The 27,008-nt window shown below is 34.3% G+C and overlaps 1 protein-coding gene across 2 annotated transcripts in view; it reads left to right on the top strand.

The window, feature by feature from the left end:
- INPP5F (inositol polyphosphate-5-phosphatase F) overlaps positions 1 to 27,008 on the top strand; it is an 88,080-nt gene that overhangs the window by 27,246 nt on the left and 33,826 nt on the right. The window contains exons 3-8 of one of the 2 annotated variants that reach the window (XM_074286847.1): positions 9,520 to 9,656; positions 19,343 to 19,471; positions 19,939 to 20,106; positions 20,432 to 20,488; positions 24,667 to 24,865; positions 25,843 to 26,022. In XM_074286847.1, coding sequence (XP_074142948.1) covers positions 9,520 to 9,656; positions 19,343 to 19,471; positions 19,939 to 20,106; positions 20,432 to 20,488; positions 24,667 to 24,865; positions 25,843 to 26,022 — 870 coding nt within the window. The remainder of the gene's footprint in view (positions 1 to 9,519; positions 9,657 to 19,342; positions 19,472 to 19,938; positions 20,107 to 20,431; positions 20,489 to 24,666; positions 24,866 to 25,842; positions 26,023 to 27,008) is intronic. The other variant, XM_074286848.1, reaches the window with a different exon arrangement.

The following is a 27,008-nucleotide window of genomic DNA, read 5'->3' as shown; positions in this document are numbered from 1 at the left end:
CAGTGCAAAGGTCCTGGCAGAGGCGGGAAATGGAATGAGGCAACAAATGGAGAGAAAGGGAGGTTAGCAGGACTAGACCTTTTAGGGTTTAGAAGTCAAACAAAGGGATTTATATTTGATCCTATAGGCAATAAGGAGCCATTGGAATGTTTGGAATAAGGAAAATCCCTCTGGCAGATCTATATAGAAGGCTCTGAATGAGGAGTCTTCATGCAAATAGAGAAATCTGATGTACAAAGTAATTGCAACAGGAGAGGTGTCCTGACAACTCCAGGGATTGGGAAAGGGCTCTCTGCACAGCTGAGACTTGGATGGGAGAGGGGGGAGAAAGAGGAATTAGCCATTGATGCTTTTTTAGTGGGAAAATGACATGGTCAGACTTGGTTTTACTAATTACATGTGGAACATGGCTTGGAGAGGGAATAAGCAAGATCCAGAGATAATTAGGAGGCTGTTAGGATTAGTAGTGTTCATGTGAAAGGTGACTTGAATTATGATGATAATGGGAGAATCAAAGAGCAGGGAGCAATCACAAGAGAAGTAGTAGAGGTAGATTCAGCAGAACCTGACAGCTTGAATACAAAAGGCAAAAATGACTGGGATTGTTAGCTTGGATGAGAAAAAGAACAATGATATTCTTAATAAAAATAATGAAGTTCATGAAAAGGGTTTTTTTGAAGGGGGCTATAGTGAGTTCAGTTTTGGACACACTGAATTGGAGATACTTCTGAGACATTCAGGGAAAAGCATCTTGTAGCAGGTGACTGGAAATGTGGGACTTTAGCTTAGGAAAAAGAATGTGGGCTGAGTTTATTTGGGAATTATCTGCATCCACTTGATAATCATGGGATCAGAAAGATGGTAGAGACAAAGAGAAGGCAGTCTCTGGACTGAGTGTATCCACACACTGGAGGAAATAAATGATAATTCTGTAAAGAAGACTGAATGGCTCATATGTATAGGACAAGCAGAAAAGAGCAGGGAAGAGAGAGAGAAGCCACAAAGAGAGATTTTAGCTAGTGAAGAAAAGTGAAGAAGGATGAAAATTGAGAAAATATGTTTGGATTGGGCAATATCATTATTGATGTTGCAGAAGGCAGTTTCAAATTGAATGGTTAGGATTGGAAGGAGTAGTGAGAAAGTAGAGGCAAAGAATGTAGACAGTTTTTTTGGGGGGAGAGTAAATTTAGTAGTGAAAGATGAGCATTATAGAAAACTTGCTAGATTATAGAGTTATAGATTTTCTTTAAGGATGAGTTAAGTGGCACCTAGATGGTTTGGTGGAGAGAGCGCTGGCCCTGGAATCAGGAGGACCTGAGTTCAAATCCTATTTCCATCATTTAACACTTCCTAGCTGTGTGACCCTGGGCAAGTCAGCTAATCTCAATTGCCTCACAAAAGAAAAAAAAGATTAAACAGAAAAAAGGATGATTTTACTGTTCTTTGACTCAATTACATTTATTTTTAGGAATACATTCCAAGAAAATAACCAGAAGGAAACAAAGCAATTTGTACAATATTCATAACAACACTCTTTGAACAACTGGAAACAAACTTAAGTTCTGACAGTCGGGGAATAGCTAAGCAAAAATTATATTAATATAATAAATTGTTAATAAGTGACAATTATGTAAAGTTCATCAATAACTTAAGTACATGAATTTTAAAAAGTAGACTATATAATAGTATACATCACTAAAATCACATAAAAATTATTTACATAATAACAACTACAGGAGAATCTGAAATAATATAAGTTGATTTTATATCAGAAGGTATAATTTCTTTGTTTGTTTTGCTTTGGGGTTAAGTGACTTGCCCAGGGTCACACAGCTAGGAAATGTTAAATGTCTGAGACTAGATTTGAACTCGGGTTCTCCTGACTTCACGGCTGGTGCTCTATCCACTTCACCACCTAGCTGCCCCTAATTTGTTTCTAATAAAAACGGTAAGACTTCTGGCCAAGATGGCGGAGAGGACACACACATATATTTAAACTTCATCTTTTCTCTCAGAATAATTTATTTCATGACAAGCCTTGGAATTAGTGATTGACTGAAAAAAACCACAAATAATTACCAAGAGAAGATATCTTTGAAATTCGCCAGAAAAGGTCTATTTTTGCTCGCGGGTGGGCATGGTTTTAGATTGGGTACAAACTGAAGGCAGGCAGGGACAGCACAGCAGACAGTGAGACTAAGGCAGGCAATTCACAACTGAGTAGATTGGTGGGGTGTGGGGTATGATCTCAGCCGTTTCTGTGGGAAGAACTTTACCCAGTGTGGCTACTTTGCCCTGGCAGCAAGCCAGTAGATCAGCAGAGAAGCTATAATCCCAAAAAGCTAGGGTCTCTTGGGACCTGGCCACCCCCATTCGAAGTGTCTCAGCACACTCTCAGAGTCTCAGAGCGCAGTCGCAGTGCAGCCATTGCTGTCCTGCTAGTGCCTCGCTGCTGTCCCTTACAGTCTGTACCCTTCAGCCACCCCTCAAAAAAAGCAGATTGCATTTGGATTTTTTGTTAGTTTGTTTTCTTTGATTCTTCTTTGACAAAATGAATAAAAAATTAAAATGGACTCTTAACTATTGATAGCTTCTATATGAGTAGAGAGTAGACTTTAAACCCTGAGGAACTAAAAACAGACTCTCTCCAGATGAATCCCCAAAGGGAGATATGATCTGGTGCTCAATACACAAGACTCTCATAGAAGAAATTAAAAAGGCTCTCACAAGAGAGCTAGAAGAAAAATGAGAAAAGGAAAGAAGCTTGTAAAGAGAGTCTGGATAAATCATTTAAAGGCAGAGTGGATAAAGAAATCAAATCCTTGAAAAACAATTAGTGAATTGGAAAAACAAAATAGGTCTCTAAAAAATAAAATTGGCAAAATGGAAAATTCTATAGATCAAAACAACTCACTTAAAAACTCAATTGGACAATTAGAAAAAGATATAAAAAAAGTGAGTGAAGAAATAATTCATTAAAAATCAGAATCAAACAAATGGAAATGAATGATTTGAGGAGACAAAACCAAAAAAATGAAACAATGGAAAAAAATGTCAAATACCTTCTTGGGAAAACAACAGATCTGGAAAATAGATCTAGGAGAGATAATCTGAGAATTATTGGACTTCCTGAAAATTATGATGAAAAAAAGAGCCTGGACACTATTTTCTAGGAAATTATCAAAGAGAACTGCCCAGATATTATAGAAACAGAGGGTAAAATAGACAGTGAAAAAATTCATCAATCACCTACTGAAAGGGACCCTAAAATCAAAACTCCAAGAAATATAGTGGCCAAATTTCAGAACTATCAGACGAAGGAAAAAATACTGCAAGTTGCTAGAAAAATCAATTCAGATATAGAAGAGCCACAATAAGGATTATTCAGGCTCTAGCAGCATCTACATTAAAGGATGGAAGGACCTGGAATATGATATTCTGAAAGGCTAAGGAACTTGGTATGCAGCCAAAAATAACTTACCAACAAAATGAGCCTTTTTTCCAGGGAAGAAGATGGACATTCAATGAAATAAGTGAATTTCATCTATTTCTGATGAAAAAACTGGAACTAAACAAAAAGTTTGATCTACAAATATAGAACTCAAGAGAAACCTAAAAAGGTAAAAAGAAATGTTGGGAACTATATTTCTGTTATAAAGATATATAAAGAACATATATTCATATGGAAGAACAAAAGGTCGAGAATTTCAAGGGAAGTAATGAAAAAAAAATCAAATGAAGGTGGCCTAGCTGTACCTGATCTAGAACTCTATTAAAAAGCAGCAGTCACCAAAACCATTTGGTATTGGCTAAGAAATAGACTAGTTGATCAGTGGAATAGGTTAGGTTCACAGGGCAAGATAGTGAATAAAAATAGTAATCTAGTGTTTGACAAACCCAAAGATCCCAACTTTTGGGATAAGAATTCATTATTTGACAAAAACTGCTGGGAAAACTGGAAATTAGTATGGCAGAAACTAGGCATGTACCCACATTTAACACCACATACTAAGATAAGATCAAAATGGGTCCATGATTTAGGCATAAAGAACAAGATCATAAATAAATTAGAGGAACATAGGATAGTTTACCTCTCAGACTTGTGGAGAAAAAGGAATTTGTGACCAAAGGAGAAGTAGAGATCATTATTGATCACAAAATAGAAAATTTTGATTACATCAAATTAAAAAGCTTTTGTACAAACAAAACTAATGCAAACAAGATTAGAAGGGAAGTAATAAATTGGGAAAACATTTTTACAGTTAAAGGTTCTGATAAAAAGCCTCATCTCTAAAATATACAGAGAGTTGACTTTAATTTATAAGAAATCAAGCCATTCTCCAATTGATAAATGGTCAAAGGATATGAACACACAATTTTCAGATGATGAAATTGAAACTATTTCCACTCATGAAAGAGTGTTCCAAATCACTATTGATCAGAGAAATGAGGGGCAGCTAGGTGGCGCAGTGGATAGAGCACCAGCCTTGAATTCAGGAGGACCCGAGTTCAAATCTGGTCTCAGACACTTAACACTTCCTAGCTGTGTGACCCTGGGCAAGTCACTTAACCCCAGCCTCAGAAAAAGAAAAGAAAAGATCAGAGAAATGCAAATTAAGACAACTCTGAGATACCACCACACACCTGTCAGATTGGCTAAGATGACAGGAAAAAATAATGATGAATGTTGGAGGGGCTGTGGGAAAACTGGGACACTGATGTATTATAGGTAGAGTTGTGAAAGAATCCAACCATTCTGGAGAACAATCTGGAATTATGCCCAAAATGTTATCAAACTGTGCATACCCTTTGACCCAGCAGTACTACTACTGGGCTTATATCTCAAGGGAAGGGAAACCTTTCAGATACTTGAAGAGAAGTCTCTGATTTTGTTGGGTATTTTCTTCTCTTTAGCTAGATTTCCCCATTCTTTCAGAACACCCTCCTAGAGGTTGACCTTGATGTCCCTTCCAGTTCTGATCATCCTCCTCTGGATAGGCTTCTCAATGCCTATACTAAGATTCGACTTCCAGAATTGAATATGATTATGCAAATCTGGTCTGACCAAGCCAGGTTAGTGGAGGGCTATACCTTTGGATAGAATGCTTGCCAGTGCAGTTTAAAATTGCATTATCTTTTGGCTACTATATTGTAACGAGCTGTCGTCTCTAGAAGCTGCTGGATCGCTCTCTGGGAAGAGATCTGCTGTGTCTACTCAAATCTTTCCGACAGATTCTTCTTCCTGTAGCGAACCGTTGTCTCCAGGCAGTTGCTGTTAATTCTTATCCTTAGAAGTGACTTCCCTTCCTGCAGAGAGCCCCGTCAAGCCTGATGCAATGTAGAGTCTTCTTCTTGAATCCTGGCTCTGAATCTCCTCCAGCTCTTATCCTTCTCCAGGCCGATCTGCTCTCTGGGCCCAGTGCTGTCTCTTTTATCCTCCCAGAGAATGGGCGTGGGATAATGCAAGGGCTTCTGGGAAGAACCACCCCAGCCAATGAGCTTGCCCCCTCTATCAAGTCAACCTGAGTTCTCACCTTGTAATTGTCCAGAAAACCTGAATTCTCACCTTGTCACTGTCCAGACAACCTGAGTTCTCACTTAGTAATCCTAACACTATATCATATATCTTTGAGCTTGTAGTTCATATGAAAACACAGAGATCTGCAAGGCAGAGCTGCATCATGACTCAAGTGCTGGATTTGGGTTCTGAGAGATCTGTGCTCACATTCTAGTTCCCTTACTTCTTAGTTATATGATCTAAAACAAGTCATATCATCTCTCTGAAACTAAATTTTCTAATCTGTAAAATGATATGTAAAAATAATATCTCCCTTGTAAATATCTCCCTTGTAGATTTGTCATGAGAGTAGAAAACCTTTTCTTTCAAAACTGAAAAATAGTCAATAGTTAACAAATCATTTATTGAATAGCTACTATGTGCCACATATTTTTCTCAATATTGGAAATACAAAGAAAGCTATAAGAAAGAGTGTGCCTTAAAGGACCTCACAATATGTTGGGGGAAGGCAACATATGGAAAAAGAGTTTCAAAGCCAGAGGTGAGGTGGTAATACTCAACTCAGGAATGGCAACATTTTGTAGTTAGAGTGGGAAATTATTTGAGGAGACAGTACCTTCCTTAAAAGGTAGAGAACTAGGGAGAAGTTCTTCACTGTCTAGTTTGAACTCCCTCCAGTCAGAGGCAGGGATGCTGTAGAGGTATGAGTTTTAAAAGTTGATTTCATCTTGTGGAATGATGAGTTTCTGGAGATCATGAAGTCTAGGAGAATAGCCAGATGGGAAATAATGAAAATCTTTCTCTCTCATATCACTTCATTAGTGAGTCATTTCTTATATGGTATACAATTAAAATTCTTCCTTTGCTATTATTCTAGCTGGCCTTTCAGGTCATGCTTTTCAGAGTAATCCCTTCCTGATTTGTTTTTTTATCTTGCTGTGTAAGGATTTTGTTTTTTACCTTTTTACTTTTGGGTCTGAGATTATAAAATTCTTATTTTCTAAAATATAATAGCATTATTATTTTTATTAGGACTCCAGTGTTAAGATTTTTAATGTCTAAAGCTATTACTCAAATTTTAATTTAGTGGTTATAGTTTAGAAAGAAATATCTCTTTTCTGTGGAATTATGTAAGTTAGTTCCTTTGCCCAAACTAGTACTTTAATTAATTTTATTTGTAGAATCATAAGTTATGAATATTTATAATTTTATGGATATTGTGATTTTTTTTTGTCTGAACTGCATCAGTTTAAAAAATTAGGCTTTGCATGTTCTCTTCCTTTCATCTTCTTACCCTGCTCTCAAAGACAGAATACTTATGACAACAGATTCCATCATCTCCTTTAAATTATTTTACTGCCTAATGAAATTTCTTAGAAGTATCTCAGTGTTCAGGCAAAAATTTCCAGTTTTGTTCCGTTGGATAACTTTTGGCTATTCTCAAAACTATCCCAGTAACGTATTTTTAAGTTTTAATAGACTATCCTAACATAACCCTTGCTTTTGACAAAGAGTGCATTTTAGTTTTCCCTTCTCTGCTATAATAGAACTCTTAAAAAATGTTTAAATCTTTATACCTGTTTTCAGCTTACTCATGATTATTCAGTTTCAAAGTGAGGACTGTCATATTTGTGTCTGCTATCATTAGTGGAGTTACTTAACAGTTTCATATAATTTTGTTTATATAATTACTCTTTTTACTTGAAATATGAAATTAAAATGTTTTAATAAGAATATATCTGTAGATAATTTTTTTTAAATTTTTTATTATATATATATATTTTTTTATAATATTATCCCTTGTATTCATTTTTCCAAATTATCCCCCCCTCCCTCTATTCCCTCCCTCCGATGACAGGCAATCCCATATCTGTAGATAATTTAAAGAACAAATGAACAATTGCCTTTTTCGATTTGCAAAAAAACAGAATAGCAAAATTAAGTTAAAAAAAATAGAAGATAAAGGTTTAAAAAAATGTTTAAAGGGATTTGGAACTGAGGATATCCTAACATTAAGTATAACAACTATTATAGAAAATAAGATGTAGCCAAAATAAAATGTTTAGTTTTCCTACTGGATCCATCCATAATTCCATCATTAGTATAACACACAAACTACATTAAAATTTTTTTTTCCACTTTAGTATTAGTATGACAGTTGCTTGGTTTATTTGTACAATATACTTTATATATAGATACATGAAGTTGACATCTATTTTCATCAAAGTATATGGGTTTAGTTGATTTGCTCAAAAACTATGAATTGCCCCATCGTTATGCAGGCCACACACTTTGAAGGTATGGTTTGTTTTACTAATCACTAACATAGTTGTATATTTAAATATGGATCTAGGCTAACTTGTTCCTTTCACAGATGAATAAACTGAGGTTGAGGAAAGGTAAGAATTTGCTCAGTGTTAAGCAGGTAGTAAGTAGCAAGGCTGGAATTCAGGTTCAGGTCTTTTAAATCTCAAATTCCATGAATGTTTTTATATGAATTAGAATTCAGTTTTTTGTTGTTGTTTTTCCAGTGTCTTATACATAGTAGACCCTCAAAAGTATTAATGAGTGGATGAAAAAATGTTTAGTAAGCACTTACGATGTCCCAAACACTGTGCTAAATGCTAGGAACAACAAACAGAAAAAAACAAAACAGTCTCTGCTCTCAAGGAACTCAGTCAAATTGAAGGAAATGGCACATACAAGGTTGTTCAGTTGCATAGTCGGGAGAAAGGCTGAAAAGTCCAAAAATGCTACTGTACTAAAGGGGGGAAATGGCAAGACCAGGGATGTTTAGGTTACATCAGTGGGGCAGATCAGATGGCAGTATCTTAAAGGCTGGCAGGCATAGCAGTAGGACAGATGGTAACCCAAAAGGCCTTGAATACACAATGGCAGGGCAGAGGGTCCAGCTATGTGTTCTTCTATCTTATTGGAAGACTTCTAATGATAAGTCCAGGTTCATCTAAGCAATTTAAGCAGACATGTTGCTTTGCTTCCTTCTGCCCCCATGAGGTCTGGTCATTGGGATTGGGCGGGGGGGATGTATTTGAAGATTGGGGAAAGAGTAGAGAGAAAGCTACCATGTAGCTACCATGGCTTTTGAAAATGATAAATTCTTACTTGTATTTTTTTTTTTGTATCCACAGTATAAGGTAGATTATCAACAAATATTTATGATAAAGAATAAATTAATCATGTCAGTCCTTAAATGGCAATAAGGGTAATGGAAACTCAGATGAAAATTTCCCCTCTCCACTGATCTTCAGGGGAATGGTATGAAGGGAAGTATTCATTTAAAAAAATTCAACCTTTAAATCTTCCCTAAAGATTATGATACTTAGGAAAAAATGGGAAAATAAAGATTTTTTTTTGCAACTATTTTTCCTAACCTAACTTTTTTTTTCATGTAGAAAATAAATCAGGCAGTACATATTCATATTGGTAAAAAATTCTTAAAGTACCATTTGTTTCAGCTGTTGATAGGATTTGTTTAGAGCTAGAAAAGACCTCAGTAATCATTTAGTTAAAAATCTTTATAGATGAGGTAAATGAGGCCCAGAAAAACTTGTCCATGGTTACACAGGCAGTAAAAGGCAGAGAAATGATTCAAATCTAGGGCCTCTGACTTCAAATCCAGCTCTCTTTCCATTGTATCCCACTGTTTCATGTTATATCTACTGGTTATTTAGAAAGAAATCTTCTTTTTAAAAAAAATTGTCACACCATCTCATTAGCTAACACATTCTTATGCTCTATACTAGGATACTTCTAATTTAATCTTAATTTTTTAAAATGAAAGGTAAAAATTGTTTGCAAAGATCAGAGTAGCCATGCTTCTAAAGCAAGTTCTTTTGTTTCAACTTAAACTTTGTCCTTAACTTTTTAATCTTTTTTTTGAGGAATATTATAAATGAGATTTTTTTGATAAAGCTCCTCAGTTTTCAAGGATAATAGCTCTATATAAATACCAAGGGGGGGGTATTATTTTTCTTTTTCAGATCTCCCATGGTGGCTTATTTTAATTCGTCAGAAAGCCTTGATAGGAAAGCTTCCTGGAGACCATGAGGTCTGCAAAATTACCAAAATTGCTGTATTATCACTTTCTGAAATGGAACCTCAAGATCTTGAGCTTGAGGTAAGATCAAACCTGCATGGGAAGGGGCGGGGTCTGGAACTTTAGCTTAATTATAATTAGTTAAATGCAGTAATACAAAATTGATTATGACTCACAAAAGTCACATGAAACTGGAAGGGAAAAAAATGAGCTTTTCCTGTCTTTCTATAGACTTATTCAAGAGAATAGCATAACTTTCTATGGGGGGAAAAAAATCATTTAAAAAAAAAAAAAGGTAATTGGCAGTAGCTAGGTGGTGCAGTGGATAGAGCATCAGCCCTGAAGTCAGGAGGACCTGAATTCAAATCTGGCCTCAGACACTTAACATTTCTTAGCCATGTGACCCTGACAAGTCACTTAATCTCCAATTGCCTCAGCCAAAGGAAAAAAAAAAAAAAAAGTAATTATCTAGTTAATAACATGCAACTAAATTATCAGTACACTTATTTATTTTTTTTAGTACCTATATTAAGTAACTATTTCTGTGCAGTGAACTGGGCCTAGAATTGAATATGGTCAAGAGAGCTGCCTGGATTTTGTTTGGGAAATTGTGTAGGGCTTTACCAAGCTGTTCCCTGTGACATAGTAATTTCTCTTGCGATATTATGTATTTGTGAATATTCAACACAATTTCTTTTTTTTTTTCTATTGATTTATTTTTATTTCCACTGAGTGTTTTTCATATTTTGAAGTGAGACTTGTAATTTGCTTTCAACTTCTGAAGGGTATTATAATTGACTTTTTTTTTTTTTTAAGAATTTTTTTTCCACAGTATATATGCATGAGTAATTTTTTTTTTATAATATCCCTTGTATTCATTTTTTCAAATTATCCCCCCTTCCCTTCACTCCCTCCCCCCGATGACAGGCAATCCCATACATTTTACATGTTCAACACAATTTCTTAAGAATTATAACTGAAGATATCCCAAAAGAGAGGTGTGTGGTAGTTGTAAATAGACTTTAATGTTTTCAGTGATGAACTGTATTCAAAAAAATTATATAAGGGTTGTCTTCTAGGAACTAACTGTATAACAACTAGAAAATTTTATCCTCTAACATTGAGTAGCTACTCTATGAAAGATTTATGGGAGAATCTTATAGTATGACAAGGCCTGAATGGATTGTGATTTGAGTGTTAAGAACAAACTTATAAAAATTAAGAAACAAACCAAGCTTGATAAAGTTTACATGTTTTAGGCTCAGCTCAAAGATCTTCAGTGTCTTATTAATAAACCAACTTTAAATTTAAATGAGAGTGATCTAAGGATGTTTCTACTTTTACTCTTAATGATTTTTTTGTTATTCTTTTGTGTTATCAGAATTTGTTATTGCTAACTACAAATTGAATAACTTAAGTAACTATAAGACAGAGCTATCCAGTCAATATTCTCATGACAGTTTGAGCTTTTTATCTTTTAAGGGTCCCTGGAAGGAAGAACTAGGGTTTGAGATTGTGACCTGGAAATACAGCTTGAGTTTGAATGTAGTGGGGTTAGGACCTAACCTTGTCATAGCCTTAGATGTAATAATAGATAATAACTTTGAGTACACCTCCAGAGTTTTAATAAGTAATTCTTCAGGTCTACTCATGCTGACATCTTTCATTCTGTTTTTCCTGGGAAGAATGCCTTTATTAGAGCCAAGGTTTCTTGGGAAGTATATGTGAAAATTCCTTGGTGGGGTGAAATTTGTGTTGGGCTACTCTCTTTGTACTCCCCAATGAGTAACTGTGACTTTTTCATTATCCTACCATTTAGAGGCCTAAGAAGTGTCTCTTTAGGGGTAGGTAGATGGCACAGTGGATAGAATACTAACCCTGGAGTCAGGAGGACTCCAGCCTCAGACACAATACTTCTTAGCTGTGTGATCTTGGGCAAGTCACTTACCCAATTGCCTCTCAAAAACCCCTAACAAAAAAAAAAACAAGAAGTAGTTCCTGATTAGGAAAAGCTTATATGTAGGCTCTACTTTTACTTTTTTTTTTTCCTGAGGCATTTGGGGTTAACTGACTTGCTCAGGGGCACACAGTTAGGACATGTTAACTGTCTGAGGTCATATTTGAATTCAGGTCCTCCTGACTTCAGGGCTGATGCTGTAAACACTGTGCCATCTACTGCCCTTAAAGAGATATCTGGTTGCCTCCTACTTTTACTTTCTTACTCGGGTTCCTTAACTATTTATTAGTCACAAATTTGACACTTTTTTGAGCCTCCCATCTGACCATTATTTAAAGTACAATGCAACACAAAAAAAAATTATTTTTTTATTAAAGGTTTTTATTTTCAAAACATAAGGATAGATAATTTTTCAACATTGACTCTTGCAAAACCTTGTGTTCCAAAATTTCCCTTCATTCCCCACAACCCCTCCCCCTGATGTCAAGTAATCCAATATATGTTTACATATATTAAAATATGTTAAATCCAATATATGTATACATATTTATACAATTAATTCGTACCAAAAAAAATCAGATCAAAAAGGAAAAAAATGAGCAAGAAACCAAATGCTAGCAAACAACAACAAAAAGAGTGAAACTACTATGTTGTGATTCACACTCAGTTTCCACAGTTCTCTCTCTGAGTGTAGATGGCTTTCTTCATCACAAAACCATTGGAACTGGCCTGAATCAGTTCATTGTTGAAAAGAGTCATGGGGGCAGCTAAGTGGCGCAATGGATAGAGCACCAAGCCTTGAATTCAGGAGGACCCGAGTTCAAATCTGATCTCAGACACTTAACACTTCCTAGCTGTGTGACCCTGGGCAAGTCACTTAACCCCAGCCTCAGAAAGAAAAGGGGGGAAAAAAAGAAAGAACCATGTTCATCAGAATTGATTGCCGTATGATTTTGTTGTTCCTGTGTATAACGATCTCCTGGTTCTGCTCATTTCAGTCAGCATCAGTTCATGTAAGCCCTTCCAGGCCTTTCTGAAATCATCCTACTGATTGTTTCTTATAGAATACTAATACTCCATAACATTCATATTCCATAACTTATTCAGCCATTCTCCAACTGATGGGCATCCACTTGGTTTCCAGTTTCTTGCCACTACAAAAAAGGCAAACACTTTTGTACATATGGATCCCTTTCCTTCCTTTATGATCTGTTTGGGATATAAGCCCAGTAGTAACACTGCTAGGGATATGCACATGACAAAAAACATTTTTATAAGGAAGTTTTTACAAATTTCGAGAATATCGTAAAAAGTTTGAATATTTCTTTTGTTATTTACTTAATAAGGAAAGTACTTCAGCTAGTTAAATGGAAAAGATATTGCTTTCAATTACAGATTAGAAAGTGTTTTTTTTCCAAGCAACACTGTTCAGTATCCTTTACAGTATACTGTGTTATCAGGCTTCTGAAGATTATGGTATTTGTTAATGAGGTTTAAGAAGCTACTCTTAATTATCCAAACTAATAGAGGACAAAGAGGAGCACAGATAAAGGAAATTATCTCCACTTCGTATTTTAAGAAGTAACTTCATACCCAGATCACTTTAGGAGACATTTTAATGATTCAGAACTAAACCATTTTAATTTCAGCCTCTTAGCTTCCTCCCTTTCCCCACAATGATAATTTTTTTATAATGATGCTTAAGAACAAAGAAGAAAAGAAGCTAATGGATTGGATAATGAGCCCCTAAATAATCAAGGGTTAATTATTTTCCAATAAAAGGCCATACATTTTGTTATCTTCTTCTAGATTTCAATGGAGACATTATTGAAAGCGTGTATACTATAAAGTAAATAAATAATCACATGGGGCTATTTAGTCAAATGTTCTCATGATACAGTTTGAAGGGTCTCTTAGGAACATTTTATAGATATCTCACTTTCATTATTCTTGAGCCTGTTTTCTTTGTGATAAGTCTAATAATTGATGACTTGATTGTTTTTGAGGAAAGAAATTATAGCAATTTGATTTTTATTTTCTCCAGACCTGTGATTTCATCAGTTATGGGATCTCCCTGATGAGGACATTCTCTTTGACAGTATGGGGTGGTCATGTTTCTGCACCTTTTACTTTTGCAGAGCTTCTGGGATCACTGGGAGGTGGAGTAACTTGCTCAGAGCCCCTGGGCAAGGATAGGCCAGAGACAGGATCAGAATACAGAACCTAGCTCCTTGGCAGACCTGTTAACTACACCAAATTGTGACGAGGCACTTATTTTAAAATCCAATAAGCTGTAATATTATAAATTGATTAGTTTGATTTCCTTTTCTTACTATTACTCTTTTCATTCTCATTATTTTTGGTGCTTATTCGCATATAAGTGCTCCACACCATATCTCTAAGAAAACCTTAAATATGAAAGTTACTCTGCTACACTTTGGTGTTCTTTTTTCTTTATATTATCTAGCATCTATTAAGTGCCTGTTGTATATTAGGTACTGTGCTAAGAGTGGGGAAAACAAAGAAAAGCAAAAACACAGTCTGTCTCTCAGGAAGTTCACAGTTTAATGGGGGTAACAGCATGCAAATTACACAAAGAGGGTGTTTCTGGAAGGCACCAGAGTTAAAAAGAACCAGGAAAGGGTTGTTGCAGAAGCTAAGACCTCAGCTGATACCTGAAAAGAACCAGGGAAGCTGGGAAGGAGAGATGAGGAAGGGGAGAGCATTTTAGCATGTGAGACATGTTGCCAGCAAGTATTTTTGAAGTGTCATGTGTGAAGAACAGCAAGAAGGCCCATGCCATTGAGCCATAGAATACATGGAAGACAGTAAATTGTACAAAGACTGGAAAGGCAGGAATGGGGCCAAATTGTGAAGGCTTTTAATATTTGATCTTGGATACTATATAATGATCAATTCTGATGGATGTGGCCATTTTCAACAATGAGATGAACCAAATCAGTTCCAATAGAGCAGTAATGAACTGAACCAGCTACACCCGGCGAAAGAACTCTGGGAGATGACTATGAACCACTACATAGAATTCCCAATCCCTCTAATTTTATCCACCTGCATTTTTGATTTCTTTCACAGGCTAATTGTACACTATTTCAAAGTCTGATTCTTTTTGTACAACAAACCAACTGTTTGGACATGTATACATATATTGTATTTAATTTATATTCCAACATATTTAATATGTATTGGTCAACCTGCCATGGGGAGGGGAAAGAAAGGAGGGGAAAAATTATAACAAAAGGCTTGGGAATTGTCAATGTTGTAAAATTATCCATGCATATATTTGGTAAATAAAAACTATTATTAAAATATAAAAAATATATATTTGATCAATAGGGAGCCAGTGGAATTTTTTTGACTTTAGGGGGTAATATAGTCAGACCTGAGCTTAAGGAAGGAACACTTTGTCAGCTGAGTGCAGGATGAACTGGAGTGTAGAAAGACTCTAGGCCTAGAGTTAAAGCAATAGTAAGTCTATTTCCATGTGAAAATAGTTTATTTTAACATTCAGTTGCCTATCCTTTGCCCACTATATTGGGCTGTTAAAACTGTGTTTTCATCTTCTTTTTTTCTGCCTGCAATTTTTAATTTCTCTAAGTTGAAATAAAGAATCTGTAATGATAGTAGAAATGAGAGCACAGATGTTCTCACTGTTTAGAATAGTTCTTTAAAGTTTCATAGGCTTATATTCCACTTCTGCATATCCTGTTTGCTGTATTCCATTGCCTTAATAGATAGCAAGCATCATTTTTCTTATTTGGTTTCCCATTAGACATCCATTTTAAAATTCTAGCTTTACATAGCTAAAGATACATGTCATCTTTAAGGTAAAACTTTTTTTAATGAGGAAAATTATTAGTTCTTAATCTTGGTTATAAACTTGTAGATTTAAAGATAGTAATACGTAATTTTCTTTGTTCTCCTTTTCTTTTTCTTTTTTAAAGGTATGTGTATGAAAGCTATAATAAAAAATTAAGGATCTTCCATATAGAATTGGCTCAGCTTCTGGAAAGGGAATTTGATTTTACACAATTGTCATTAGTTGTTTAGTGTTTTTAAAAAATTGTAATCTCTGTGGGCCATTTTTAGTCAAAAAGAATGATAAAAAGGATCCTAAGAAATATTCTACTTCCCTGGCTTTCAATCTTGTTTCCTGGAAAAATTATATAGAACCATTCTGTTATTTTTCTTTTTGAAAATTGACCCCTGGGGCAGCTAGGTGGCACAGTGGATAGAACACCAGCTCTGAAGTCAGGAGGACCTGAGTTAAAATCTGATCTCAGACACTTAACACTTCCTAGCTGTGTGCTTAACCCCAATTCCCTCAACAAATAAATAAATAAATGAAGGAAAGAAAGAAAGGAGGGAGGAAGGAAGGAAGGAAAGGAAGGAGGGAAAGAGGAAGGAAGGAAATTGATCCCTACAGCAGTTCTTGCTATTAGACTGTTTTGTCCATTCTTCTTGAAAATAGGGCTTAAACATCTAGGTGAGGGAATAGAGGGGGAAAATAAGGGAGTACAATTTACAATTACAATTACAACATTGTAATGTCAACTTTGAAAGACTTAAAGTCTATTCAGTACAGTAACCAACTACATACAGTTGCAGAGGACCAGAGATGAAGTGTGCTATCCACCTAAAAGAGAAATGATACCCTCTGCTTTTAAACAAAGACTACTGGATCTTTCTCAAATGATCTGAAATATGATTTTTTGTCACTTGAAATCCTTGAATACTTGCATTATTTTTCTTTGAGCTCAGGATTTTGGCTGTGATACTGTGACTTTTCCTTTTAGGGTTCTTGTCTACTTTCTTTATGTTGATGTCTGATTCTAATAGATGTAGGCAGTTTTATTAATGATTTCTTAAAATGCCATGTCAAGATGTATATTTTTTTAATCATGGTTTTCAGTGTTTTCTCTGATTTTTTTTTTTTTTAATGTAACACATCTTATATTTTCTTGTATTTTTCAGTGTTTTGATTTTGTTCTGATTTTTAAAAACTTTTATTGATGTCTGTTGGGCTATTCTAATTCTTGACATTCTGTTCTACTTTTTCTTCTGAACTGCTTTTTTCTTTCGCCCCTTTTTTCCCCCTCTGGAACCTTTATTTTGTTTTTTAGCTGTTGCTTAATTTCTTCTAGTTATCCATGTAGGTTTTGTGGGGGAATCATTTTTCACAATACCACACATTTTTCATCATTGATTCTCTAGCTTTAGATTGTTAGGACATTAGATTCTCAGTAATTTTTTTATTCAGGATGATGTTTCATTTATTCATCTTTTCAGCTTTAGTTTGTGAATTAGAACTTTGTGCTAGGTTCAGTTCTGTCTTTTTCTGTGCCTTTGAGTCAGGTGGTCAGCCTTGCTTGACCTTACCTTGGGTTCTTCAGATCTTCATCTTTCAGTTTAGGGAAAGAAAGGGATATTTGAATTTTAGGGAGCTGAGTCTTTTGGGCCCTCTCTGGCTCCTCAGTGCTATTTCCTATGACTTCCAGGCTACTCATTCTGAGACTTCCAAGTGAGCTTTCTGCTTGTTTTTTTGAAACAGTATTACATAATGACCTAGAAAAAATCACAGCAAAATTCATATGGAAGAACAAAAGGTCGAGAATTTCAGGGGAATTAATGGAAAAAAAAAATCAAATGAAAGTGGCCTAGCTGTACCTAAAACTATATTATAAAGCAGCAGTCACCAAAACCATTTGGTATTGGCTAAGAAATAGACTAGTTAATCAGTGGAATGGGTTAGGTTCACAGGACAAAATAGTGAATAACTATAGCAATCTAGTGTTTGACAAACTCAAAGATCCCAACTTTTAGGAAAGGAATTCATTATTTGACAAAAACTGCTGGGAAAACTGGAAATTAGTATGGCAGAAACTAGGCATGGACCCACATTTAAGACGACATACCAAGATAAGATTAAAATGGGTCCATGTTTTAGGCATAAAGAACAAGATCGTAAATAAATTAGAGGAACATAGGATAGTTTACCTCTCAGACTTGTGGAGGAAGAAGGAATTTGTGACCAAAGGAGAACTAGAGATCATTATTGATCACAAAATAGAAGATTTTGATTACATGAAATTAAAAAGCTTTTGTACAAACAAAACTAATGCAAACAAGATTAGAAGGGAAGTAACAAATTGGGAAAACATTTTTACAATTAAAGGTTCTGATAAAGGCCTCATCTCTAAAATATACAGAGAATTGACTCTAATTTATAAGAAATCAAGCCACTCTCCAATTGATAAATGGTCAAAGGATATGAACAGACAATTTTCAGATGATGAAATTGAAACTATTTCTACTCATATGAAAGAGTGTTCCAAATCACTCATTGATCAGAGAAATGCAAATTAAGACAACTTTGAGATACCACTACACACCTGTCAGATTGGCTAAGATGCTAGCAAGGTTAACATTGAATGTAAAGAATTCATTAAGTTATTGTGTGCAGATGATATCAAACAGCTTTTTAAAAAAAGTACTGTGTAATAGGGACAGCTAGGTGGTCCAGTGGATAGAGTACCAGCTCTGAAGTCAGGAGGACCTGAGTTTAAATGTGACCTTAGACACAACACTATGTGACCCTGGGCAAGTCACTTAACCCCAATTGCCTCAGCAAAACAAACAAACAAACAAACAAAAAACCCCACTGTGTACAGAGCAGGCTAAGATAAACAGAGACAAATAAGAAACGGCTCTTGCCCTCAAGATGCTTATATTCTATCAGGTATTAAGATCATCTGGCTTAGTAATAAAAAATGAAACAAATGAATTCGGAAATTATTCATTCAGTAAGTTTTTATTAAGCACTTACAATGTACCAGGTAGTGTGTTAGATGCTGGGGACACAGACACACAAAATGAATCCATCCCTACTCAGAATGAGCTTATTATATTAGAATGGGACCATGATAAGTACACATAAAACTATATGCAGTATAATATTTAACATATATTGGATTGTTTGCCATCTAGGGAAGGGAGTAGGGAAAAGGGAGGGAGAAAAAAACTGAAATTCAAGGTTTTTCAAAGGTGAATGTTAAAAATTATCTATGCATATGTTTTCAAAATAAAAAGCTTTAAAATAAAAAAAATTTAAATGGAAAAAATATAGGATAAATAGAAATACTACTATATACACATATTATACACATGTGTACATGTATGTATAATTATACACTTTGAAAATTAGAAGATTTTTGCAGTAATCAAGGTGAAAGGAATGAGGGCTTAAACTATGGATAGGTGTGTGAGTAGATGGAAGGGTTGTAAAATAACACTATTTGGCAACTGATGGATATGTGAAGTAAAGGAGCTCATAGTTTTCCATACTGGAAAATGAACAAAATAATTTTAAAATAGGAAACTTCATTTACAATGATAGAAACTATCAAATATCTGGGAATTTATTTACTTAATATATTTATATGATTTTTAAAAGATAGATGAAAATACTAGAATCAAATGAAAATGATACTAGAATGACATTCAGTAGCTTGCAGTTCCTGATGAAGAGAATGCTTGTCGTAATAATGACATTATGATTTGAAATTCATAAAATGGAAATTCACGTGAAATTGAAAAATATTTATTAACAAATAAATTAGTTTATTATTATTTTCTGTTTTGCAATTGCCAAATTTCAAAATCTATGTTTAATTAGTCTCCTTGCTAATCCTTTAAAATTTGGGCATCAGAATTCACTAGGAATCTTAGTTTTATTTTAATTCTTGATTTAAATATTCATCATAAACAATGAATTTTATTTTTAATCATTCAGCTCTGTAAGAAGCACCATTTTGGAATTAACAAACCAGAGAAGATTACGCAATCTCCCGATGACTCAAAATTTCTACTTAAGACATTTACTCATATTAAATCAAATGTATCTGTTCCCAATAAAAAGAAGGTAAGGAGTTGCCTTAATTTATTTAGGTTTTGTAATCAGTTTACTTGATTTATGTTATAAGGTAATTTAATGCAATTGTGTTCAAAAATAGATTTGTTCTATTTTAACATTTTTTTATAATTCTTTTCTATAAGTAGAATAGGGACTGGAACTGTGGTTTTATTGGTATAGGGAACTTTCACATGAGAAAATTTCATTCTTCCGATACAGATTGACACTTCTCTGCAAATCTGTAAAGCCTTTGAGAATTATCCAGAATACTTAGAGGTTATATGCTGTAAAGTATATAGTATATATATTATATACAATATGTTTTGCCCAGGGTTACCCTGCAAGTATGTCAGGGGCAGTAATTGACCGGGGGTCTTGATGGTTCCAAGGCCACCGCTCATCTCCTATGCCAGGCTGCCTCATTTTTTAAAAATTATAAATGCTGGATGAAAATTCTACTTCATTTTGCTTTATAGGTGAAGGAGAGTAAAGAAAAGGAGAAATTAGAAAGGAGATTACTGGAAGAGTTATTAAAAATGTTCATGGATTCAGAATCTTTTTATTATAGTTTAACTTATGACTTGACCAACTCAGTGCAAAGGCAAAGTATTTGTGAGAACAAAAACTTACCACTTTGGCAAAACGTAAGTACCTGCTCCTGATTACAATAATAATGGTAATAATTGATATTGTGTAGTGTCAGCCACTATATATTTTCTATATAGTATCTCAGTGCATTCTAACAACTTCACTATGAGCTGTGTACCACCAGTAACAATATCCCCATGTGGTCCCACAGGCTGGTCAGGTAGAGTTAGGATTTGAAGCGAGACCTTTCTGATTCTGCATTCTTGTTATACCAGGGTTATACTTTAAAATTATATCAATTTTGTGAAACTGTCTTGTTTTTGAATTACAAACCAAGGAGAAGTGACCCCTGAACTTTTTTTTTCTTTTTGCTTTTTCTAGGTCGATGAGAGATTTTTTTGGAATAAATATATGCTAAAAGATCTAATCGAGATTGGTGTGAGTAATTATTTTCTAAAAAATAAGCTCTGTAATTCCCATAATTAATTTGGAAAAAAATTGGGGGGATTGTCCTCTTTATTGTACTGCCATTATACCTCTTGAAGTATTTGAATTACTTTGATGCTATCAAAATGTTTGCTTATTAAATAGCAAGAAGATTTTTCTACAACATTCCTATAAGAGCCCTCATGGCAGGAACTAGAAAAGCCAGTGTAATATGAATATTTGGTAACTGTGGGTAACAAGGGGTCACCCAGTTGTTGAAAAAGATATTTATTGTTTGTATAAAGTAGGAATGCTGAGCCTGGTTTTTCTTTTGTGAGGAAAAACATGTAGCTGGCCGCATGTGCTAAAGGTCCCTTCTAGATCAGTGCTTCTATTCTTTTCCTCTTGTTCTGTCTAATGCTGGAAAAAGAATACTTTGGAGCTAGAGGACAGTGGTGAACTTATAAGAAAGGAAAACAGCTTCTTATTCTTGTAAGGATTTAATTTTCATTTAAATCATCGTTGAGAAATCAGATTTCAGATGAGCTATATGATATATGATAATAAGTAATATAGAATAAAAAATATAATTGGTTTCCTGGAATAATCATAACTCCCACATCATCTTTTCTCGATATGTTTTTCAGATTTCTTGTAAATTTTCTCATATTTAATTAATCTGGGGGCATCAAGGTAGCGCAGTGGATAGTAGTGCATCAGCCCTGAATTCAGGAGGAACTGAGTTCAAATGTGGTCTCAGACACTTAACACTTCCTAGCTGTGTGACCCTGAGCAAGTCACTTAACCCCACTTGCTTCTGAAAAAAATAAAAAACATAAATCTGAAATTAATGCTAAAATGTTTTAGGAATGAGAAATATGGAAACATTTAATTGGTTTCAGAGATAATTTTTGAATGTTAGGATCAAGTCAGTAATTGAACTCTTGTTATATGTGTTTTAACCTTTTTTTGTATTCCTCAATGTTTAGCCCAGGGCCTGGCACTTAAGTGCTTCTTGGCTGACCATCTCCCTCCTTGTAGTTAAAAAAAATGTATAGTATAATAATAAATATGTATAATCATATAAAATGTATGTATATAAATATATCTTTATATAAAAATGTGTCTCATTTTATATTTTTGTTTATTCCCCGGTCAGGACATGGATAGCATTCTTATCATCATGCCAGAATCATATTTGATCATTATGTTTGTTATTTATCAGAAAGCTCACATATTTCAAAATTGTTCATTTTTATAGTGTTGTTATAAATTGTTTTCCTGATTCTGTTCACTTTATTTTACAACAGTTAATTCATTTTGATCTTTGCAGGTTTCTTAGAAATTTTCCTCTTCGTTATTTTTTATAGCACAATTGTATTCTACTACATTTACATTTTATTTCACTGTTTCCCACTTGATAAGCACCCTCTTAGTTTTTAATTCTCAACCATTACAAAAAAATAAGTATTTTTGTATATGTAAGACATTTTGCTTTTCCTTTATTTTCTTTGGGGTTCTGCTAGCTAGTTGTATAATTAAGTCAAAGGGTAGGCCTTCCAGAATGATTCCATTTATTTTTATTTTACCAGGTTCTGTCAGTGTATCTACTTAATTTATCTTTTACAATATATGAATTATACTAGTCATCTCTTGTTATATACTGTGCATTTGGATATAGTGTAGGTTAAATCATTTAATTCATTACCCTCCCAAACACCATGGGCACTAATACTTAGGATGCAGTTATAAAAAGGTTCTAGTGTATTTTGTTAACAAGGATAGGGACTAGACATTGATATTGAAATTCCTTATGTCAGTGTAGATTGGCATCTTCCCTGCAATGTGTATTCTTAAGCCACCAAGAGGTTATGTGGATTGCCAAAGGTTACATATAATCAGAGGCAGTTCTGAGCCAAGACTTCTAACTTTAAGGACGGTTCTCTGTGTACCTTGACACACTGCCTGTGATTAAAATGTCAACAAGATATTTTTGTGTTTCCATTTGAGTTGCTTTTTTTTTTTTTTTTTTTTTTTTTTGAGTTGCTTTTTAATCAAGTGTTAAAGCTGGTAATTTTTTTTATCTTTGTAAAAGGTTTGTGTCATGGCTAGACTAGAAAGAGGCAGATATTGGTAAATAGGGTTGGAGTAAAGGACAATACATTTAAGAACAAGTCTCTAGTGGGACATTTAAAGAACTTTGTGATTGTTAACAACTAGATTTTTCTAGTGCTTTAAGGTTTGCCAAGCTCTTTATAACTTTCATTTAATTCTTACAACTAGGGTCTTTATTTTACAGATGAGGAAACTGAGGCAGAAAAAGATTAAGTAAGTTGCCCAGAATCACAGTGTTCATAAATGTCTGAAGTAGGATTTGATCTTGCATCTTTCAGATTACCAAGTCTGATACTGAGTTCTTTGTGCCCTCTAACTTCCCTCTATTATATATTTATTCCATTCAATTATTAAATCTTAATGTTTTTATTCACTAAGGAGAAATTTCCTTTAAGAAAATTAATTCTTTTAATTATTTTTGATTTCCTAATTAGGCATTTTAACTATTTAAGAAAAGGTCAGACTTGTGGTTGTTCAATACTTGAACTGGTTTAAGTAAGAGAGAATTCTTTTTTCTTTCAAAGTTATGAAACTCAAGCTTTTTAAAAATTAATAATGAACATAGTGAACTTTTATATTTATTTTAAAAATTGTGAAACTAGAACATTTCTGCAGAATTGGTTCAAAATTTCACTGAAGTTTTAGGACATGTTAGAATTTAAAATCTTGTTTAGGTTACTTGTTTTCTACAGAGTAGTCAATTATTAATAATAGAAAATGCTACTTTTAACATTGTCATAATCTACATAAAAACAAGGAAAAAAAACCCAAAAAACTTAACTTCTACCACAGTTGAGTCATTTAGCTTCTTGGTGACCTAGACAGTTCTCTCTGACAATTGTAGAACAAATGTTGATCTAATTTTATCAAGGGAGTTTCTCTACTAGGGGAAACTTAAAAAAAAAAAAATAATAATAATAATTAAATGTTATGTTCAACTCTTTCTCTTTTCCTCCAAACAAACAAAAACTCCATGATTAAACAAAGGAAATTTTCCCTCTTCAGTATTTTTACACTCTTGACTAAACCCTTCTTTCTGGATACCCTTTTCTTTCTAGCCTCTGTGAATCTGGCAGCTCCTAGTTTTCTTGTAACCAGGTGACTGTTTCTTTTTACTTCCCTTTGTAGGGTCATCATATTTGTCCCACCTCCTGATCCATAAATGTCCTGAATCTTCTTTTTATACTTACTAATTGGTTTAGAAACTGATTGGTTTCAGTAATTTCTATTTCAGATGACTCCTAAATTTATACATCAAAACCTCTTCACAGCTCTGGTCCTCCTTCAATGCCAGCTGCCTAACATTTCTCTTGGGATATCTCATCAGCTTCTCAAACTCAAAATTTATCACATGGTTGTCAAACTTTGTTGTAGTGGAGCGGTTGACTATTCCCCTTGCGTCTTCCCTCTCTAATATCCCATAGCCAGTCAATCATCATGTTGATTCTCTGTTCCTGTCACATATCTTGCGTCTGTTCTTTTCTCTCTGCTTGTGTGTCCACCACTCCATTTCAGATCCAAACCATTTATTGTCTGGACTATTAGTCTTCTTAACTAGGTTTTTCCATATATGCTCCGGTCTCAACACGGTTGCCCAGTCTCCTTAAAACTTGGATCTGACTATGGTATTCTCTTTCTCAGAAATCTTCTGTGACTCTGTTTGCTTGTAAAATATCAATTCCTCAACACAGAGTTTAACATCTTGCCCAAGATGACTCCATCCTCTCTTTCCGACATATTTCATGTTCATTTCCATCCTTTTTTGGTTCTTGTCAGATTGGCCTGATTAATATATTAAGTCTCTATCTCTTAAATCATCTTGGTTTTACTTATTTGATTACATTACATATTGTATTTCCCAGTAGAATGTAAGCTCCTTTTCCATTTTTGTTTTGATCTACATATTTATACCTAGCATATGTAGAAGGTACTGAATAAATGTATATTGAATTAAATGGAAGGTTTCTGCTGAACAACTCTACTGGAATAAAATAATACATCTTAATGTGGTTTTGATTTCAGTACAGCTCGATTTGTGTAGGATAGAAATAGAGGAGTATACATGTTTTTTGCAGACTTCTGAAGTGGATTTTTGGATTATCCCAATCATCCAAGGTTTTGTGCAGATTGAAGAACTTGTGGTCAACTATAACGAATCATCTGATGATGAGAAAAGCAGCCCAGATACTCCTCCTCAAGAGTCCTCTTGTGTAGATGATATTTATCCTCGATTTCTTGTGGCTCTCATTTCACGCCGAAGTCGGCACAGAGCTGGTAAGCACAAAGTCTCCTGAATTACTAAACATGAAGGTGATCCTAAAGAGTTGAAAGGGCAAAGGACAAGATTAGAACCAATATCTGGAAGATCTTCAATGTATTGCTGCCTTGATGCATCAAGCAAAGAAATATTCCTTTGCTTAAAAACACTGCTGAACTTTTCTCTGTTAGAATTGGTTTGATTTGAGGAGATGCTTAGATATGATTAGAAGTTCCAATCATTTGACTGAAACTAAGGAATAAATATGGATTAGTGATTAGGGAATATAGGGAGAAAAAAGAAAGGAGGAAAGATATATATTTTTAATGAAAACTTTATAATAGTAAATTAAAAGATATGGCTGTTTTTTTTATTATTCGTAGGTAAACAAGTAAGTAAACTACAGAAAATAAATTGGTTTATATATTTGCAAAACAAATATTAGTGCTTCTAATTAATTATGTTTTAATCATAATAGAACCTCCACAAAGGTTTATTTGCATAAGTGTTTACTATGTGTACTGTATTATAGGTGCTTGGGATCTACAGCTAGCAAAACAGTTCTTTTATCCTTACATGCATGTGCACACAGATATATAGGTAGAATGTGATAGGTATAAAGGAATAAGAAATTGAAGGAGGAACCTAATTTCCTCTAATATTAAAAAACAAAATCAGAGAAAACTGAATTTTCATATACTTTTGGGTAATCTGGTTATAATTATAGGAGAGGAACCATAATGTCTAAGATGTCATCGAAACTATAATGAAAGGGAGAAGATGGGTTAGAGTACAAATTCTTATCCTGAGATCCATGGGTCTGTCATTATTTTGGGGGTTTCCATCATGATGAGAAGGGGCTTCCCCAGACTGAGAGGACTTAGTGACACAAAAAAGGCCAAGAACCTCTGGTTTAGAGGAATGCGTGAATAAGGCAGAATAACTTCCATGTAATAAATTATTTGCTGCTTTTTTTTCTTTTGTCATTTCACAGGGATGCGATACAAACGAAGAGGAGTTGATAAAGATGGAAATGTTGCAAATTTTGTAGAAACTGAGCAGTTAATTCATGTTCATAATCACACACTGTCATTTATTCAGACACGAGGCTCTGTTCCTGTTTTTTGGAGCCAGGTTGGATATCGGTACAATCCACGGCCACGGCTAGACAAAAGTAAGTGGGCCAATTATCTAGTTGCTCTGTGAACAATATTATTTGAAAGCATATGGGAAAAAAATGAGACTTTGGAATATGAGCTTTCAAATTGCTGAATTAAACAAGAAAATCATTGCATTATGTCAAATTGTATAGATAAGCAGTAATGTTTTTGCTGAGGCAATTGGGATTAAGTGACTTGCCCCGGGCCACACTACTAGAAAGTGTTAAGTGTCTGAGACCAGATTTGAACTCGGATCCTCCTGATTTCAGGGCTGGCTCTATCCACTGTGCCACCTAGCTGCCCCCATGATATGTTCTTTATCAAAAGAACAGTCACTGATTTGAATGTTAATCTTTTAACTTAAATTCCTAAGTGATAATTAGTTGAAGCATACATCAGATGAAGAGACCTTTTTGTGGTGACCTTTAACTGCTATTTAGCTTGAAAGATGAATTAATTGGTTACTTGAGTGTATAAAAGTTAAACACAAACAATATTTATCTCATGAGGAAATATTTTTAAGTGGTAACACTCACCAAAATAGGCTATATATAAAATTGAACAGAATTTTTTCATTTTGAACATCAGAAGATAGTTTTTCTATTTTAACTTCACAATAAAATTTCCAACATGCACATACACACACAGACACAGTGACAACACAAAACCTTAAATTTTTTCACTAGTACAGATTACCACTTATCTGTGATTTTTTTTCATTTGGTGAAACTTTTGTCCATTTCTTTCCATAAATTTCCATGGAAGTGTACGCAATATACTAAAGACTTTTCTTAGGGTGTTTTAATATTGTGAGGATATGTGCAAAATGCTAGAGCCATTTTGTTGTTCTTTGTTCTTGACTGACCCATTCCTTTTTTTAGTCACATGTCTCTTGTAGGACACATTTGACACAGTTAGATGAAGAGCTTCAAATTAGTAATGCTGTGCAACCTACTTATAACTACCCCATATTTCTTCCTTGACTTTTTGTAACCTGCAC

Source organism: Sminthopsis crassicaudata, chromosome 2 (genome assembly GCF_048593235.1).
Source record: "Sminthopsis crassicaudata isolate SCR6 chromosome 2, ASM4859323v1, whole genome shotgun sequence".
NCBI lineage: Eukaryota > Metazoa > Chordata > Mammalia > Dasyuromorphia > Dasyuridae > Sminthopsis > Sminthopsis crassicaudata.
This window is presented reverse-complemented; position numbering and strand designations above follow the sequence as displayed.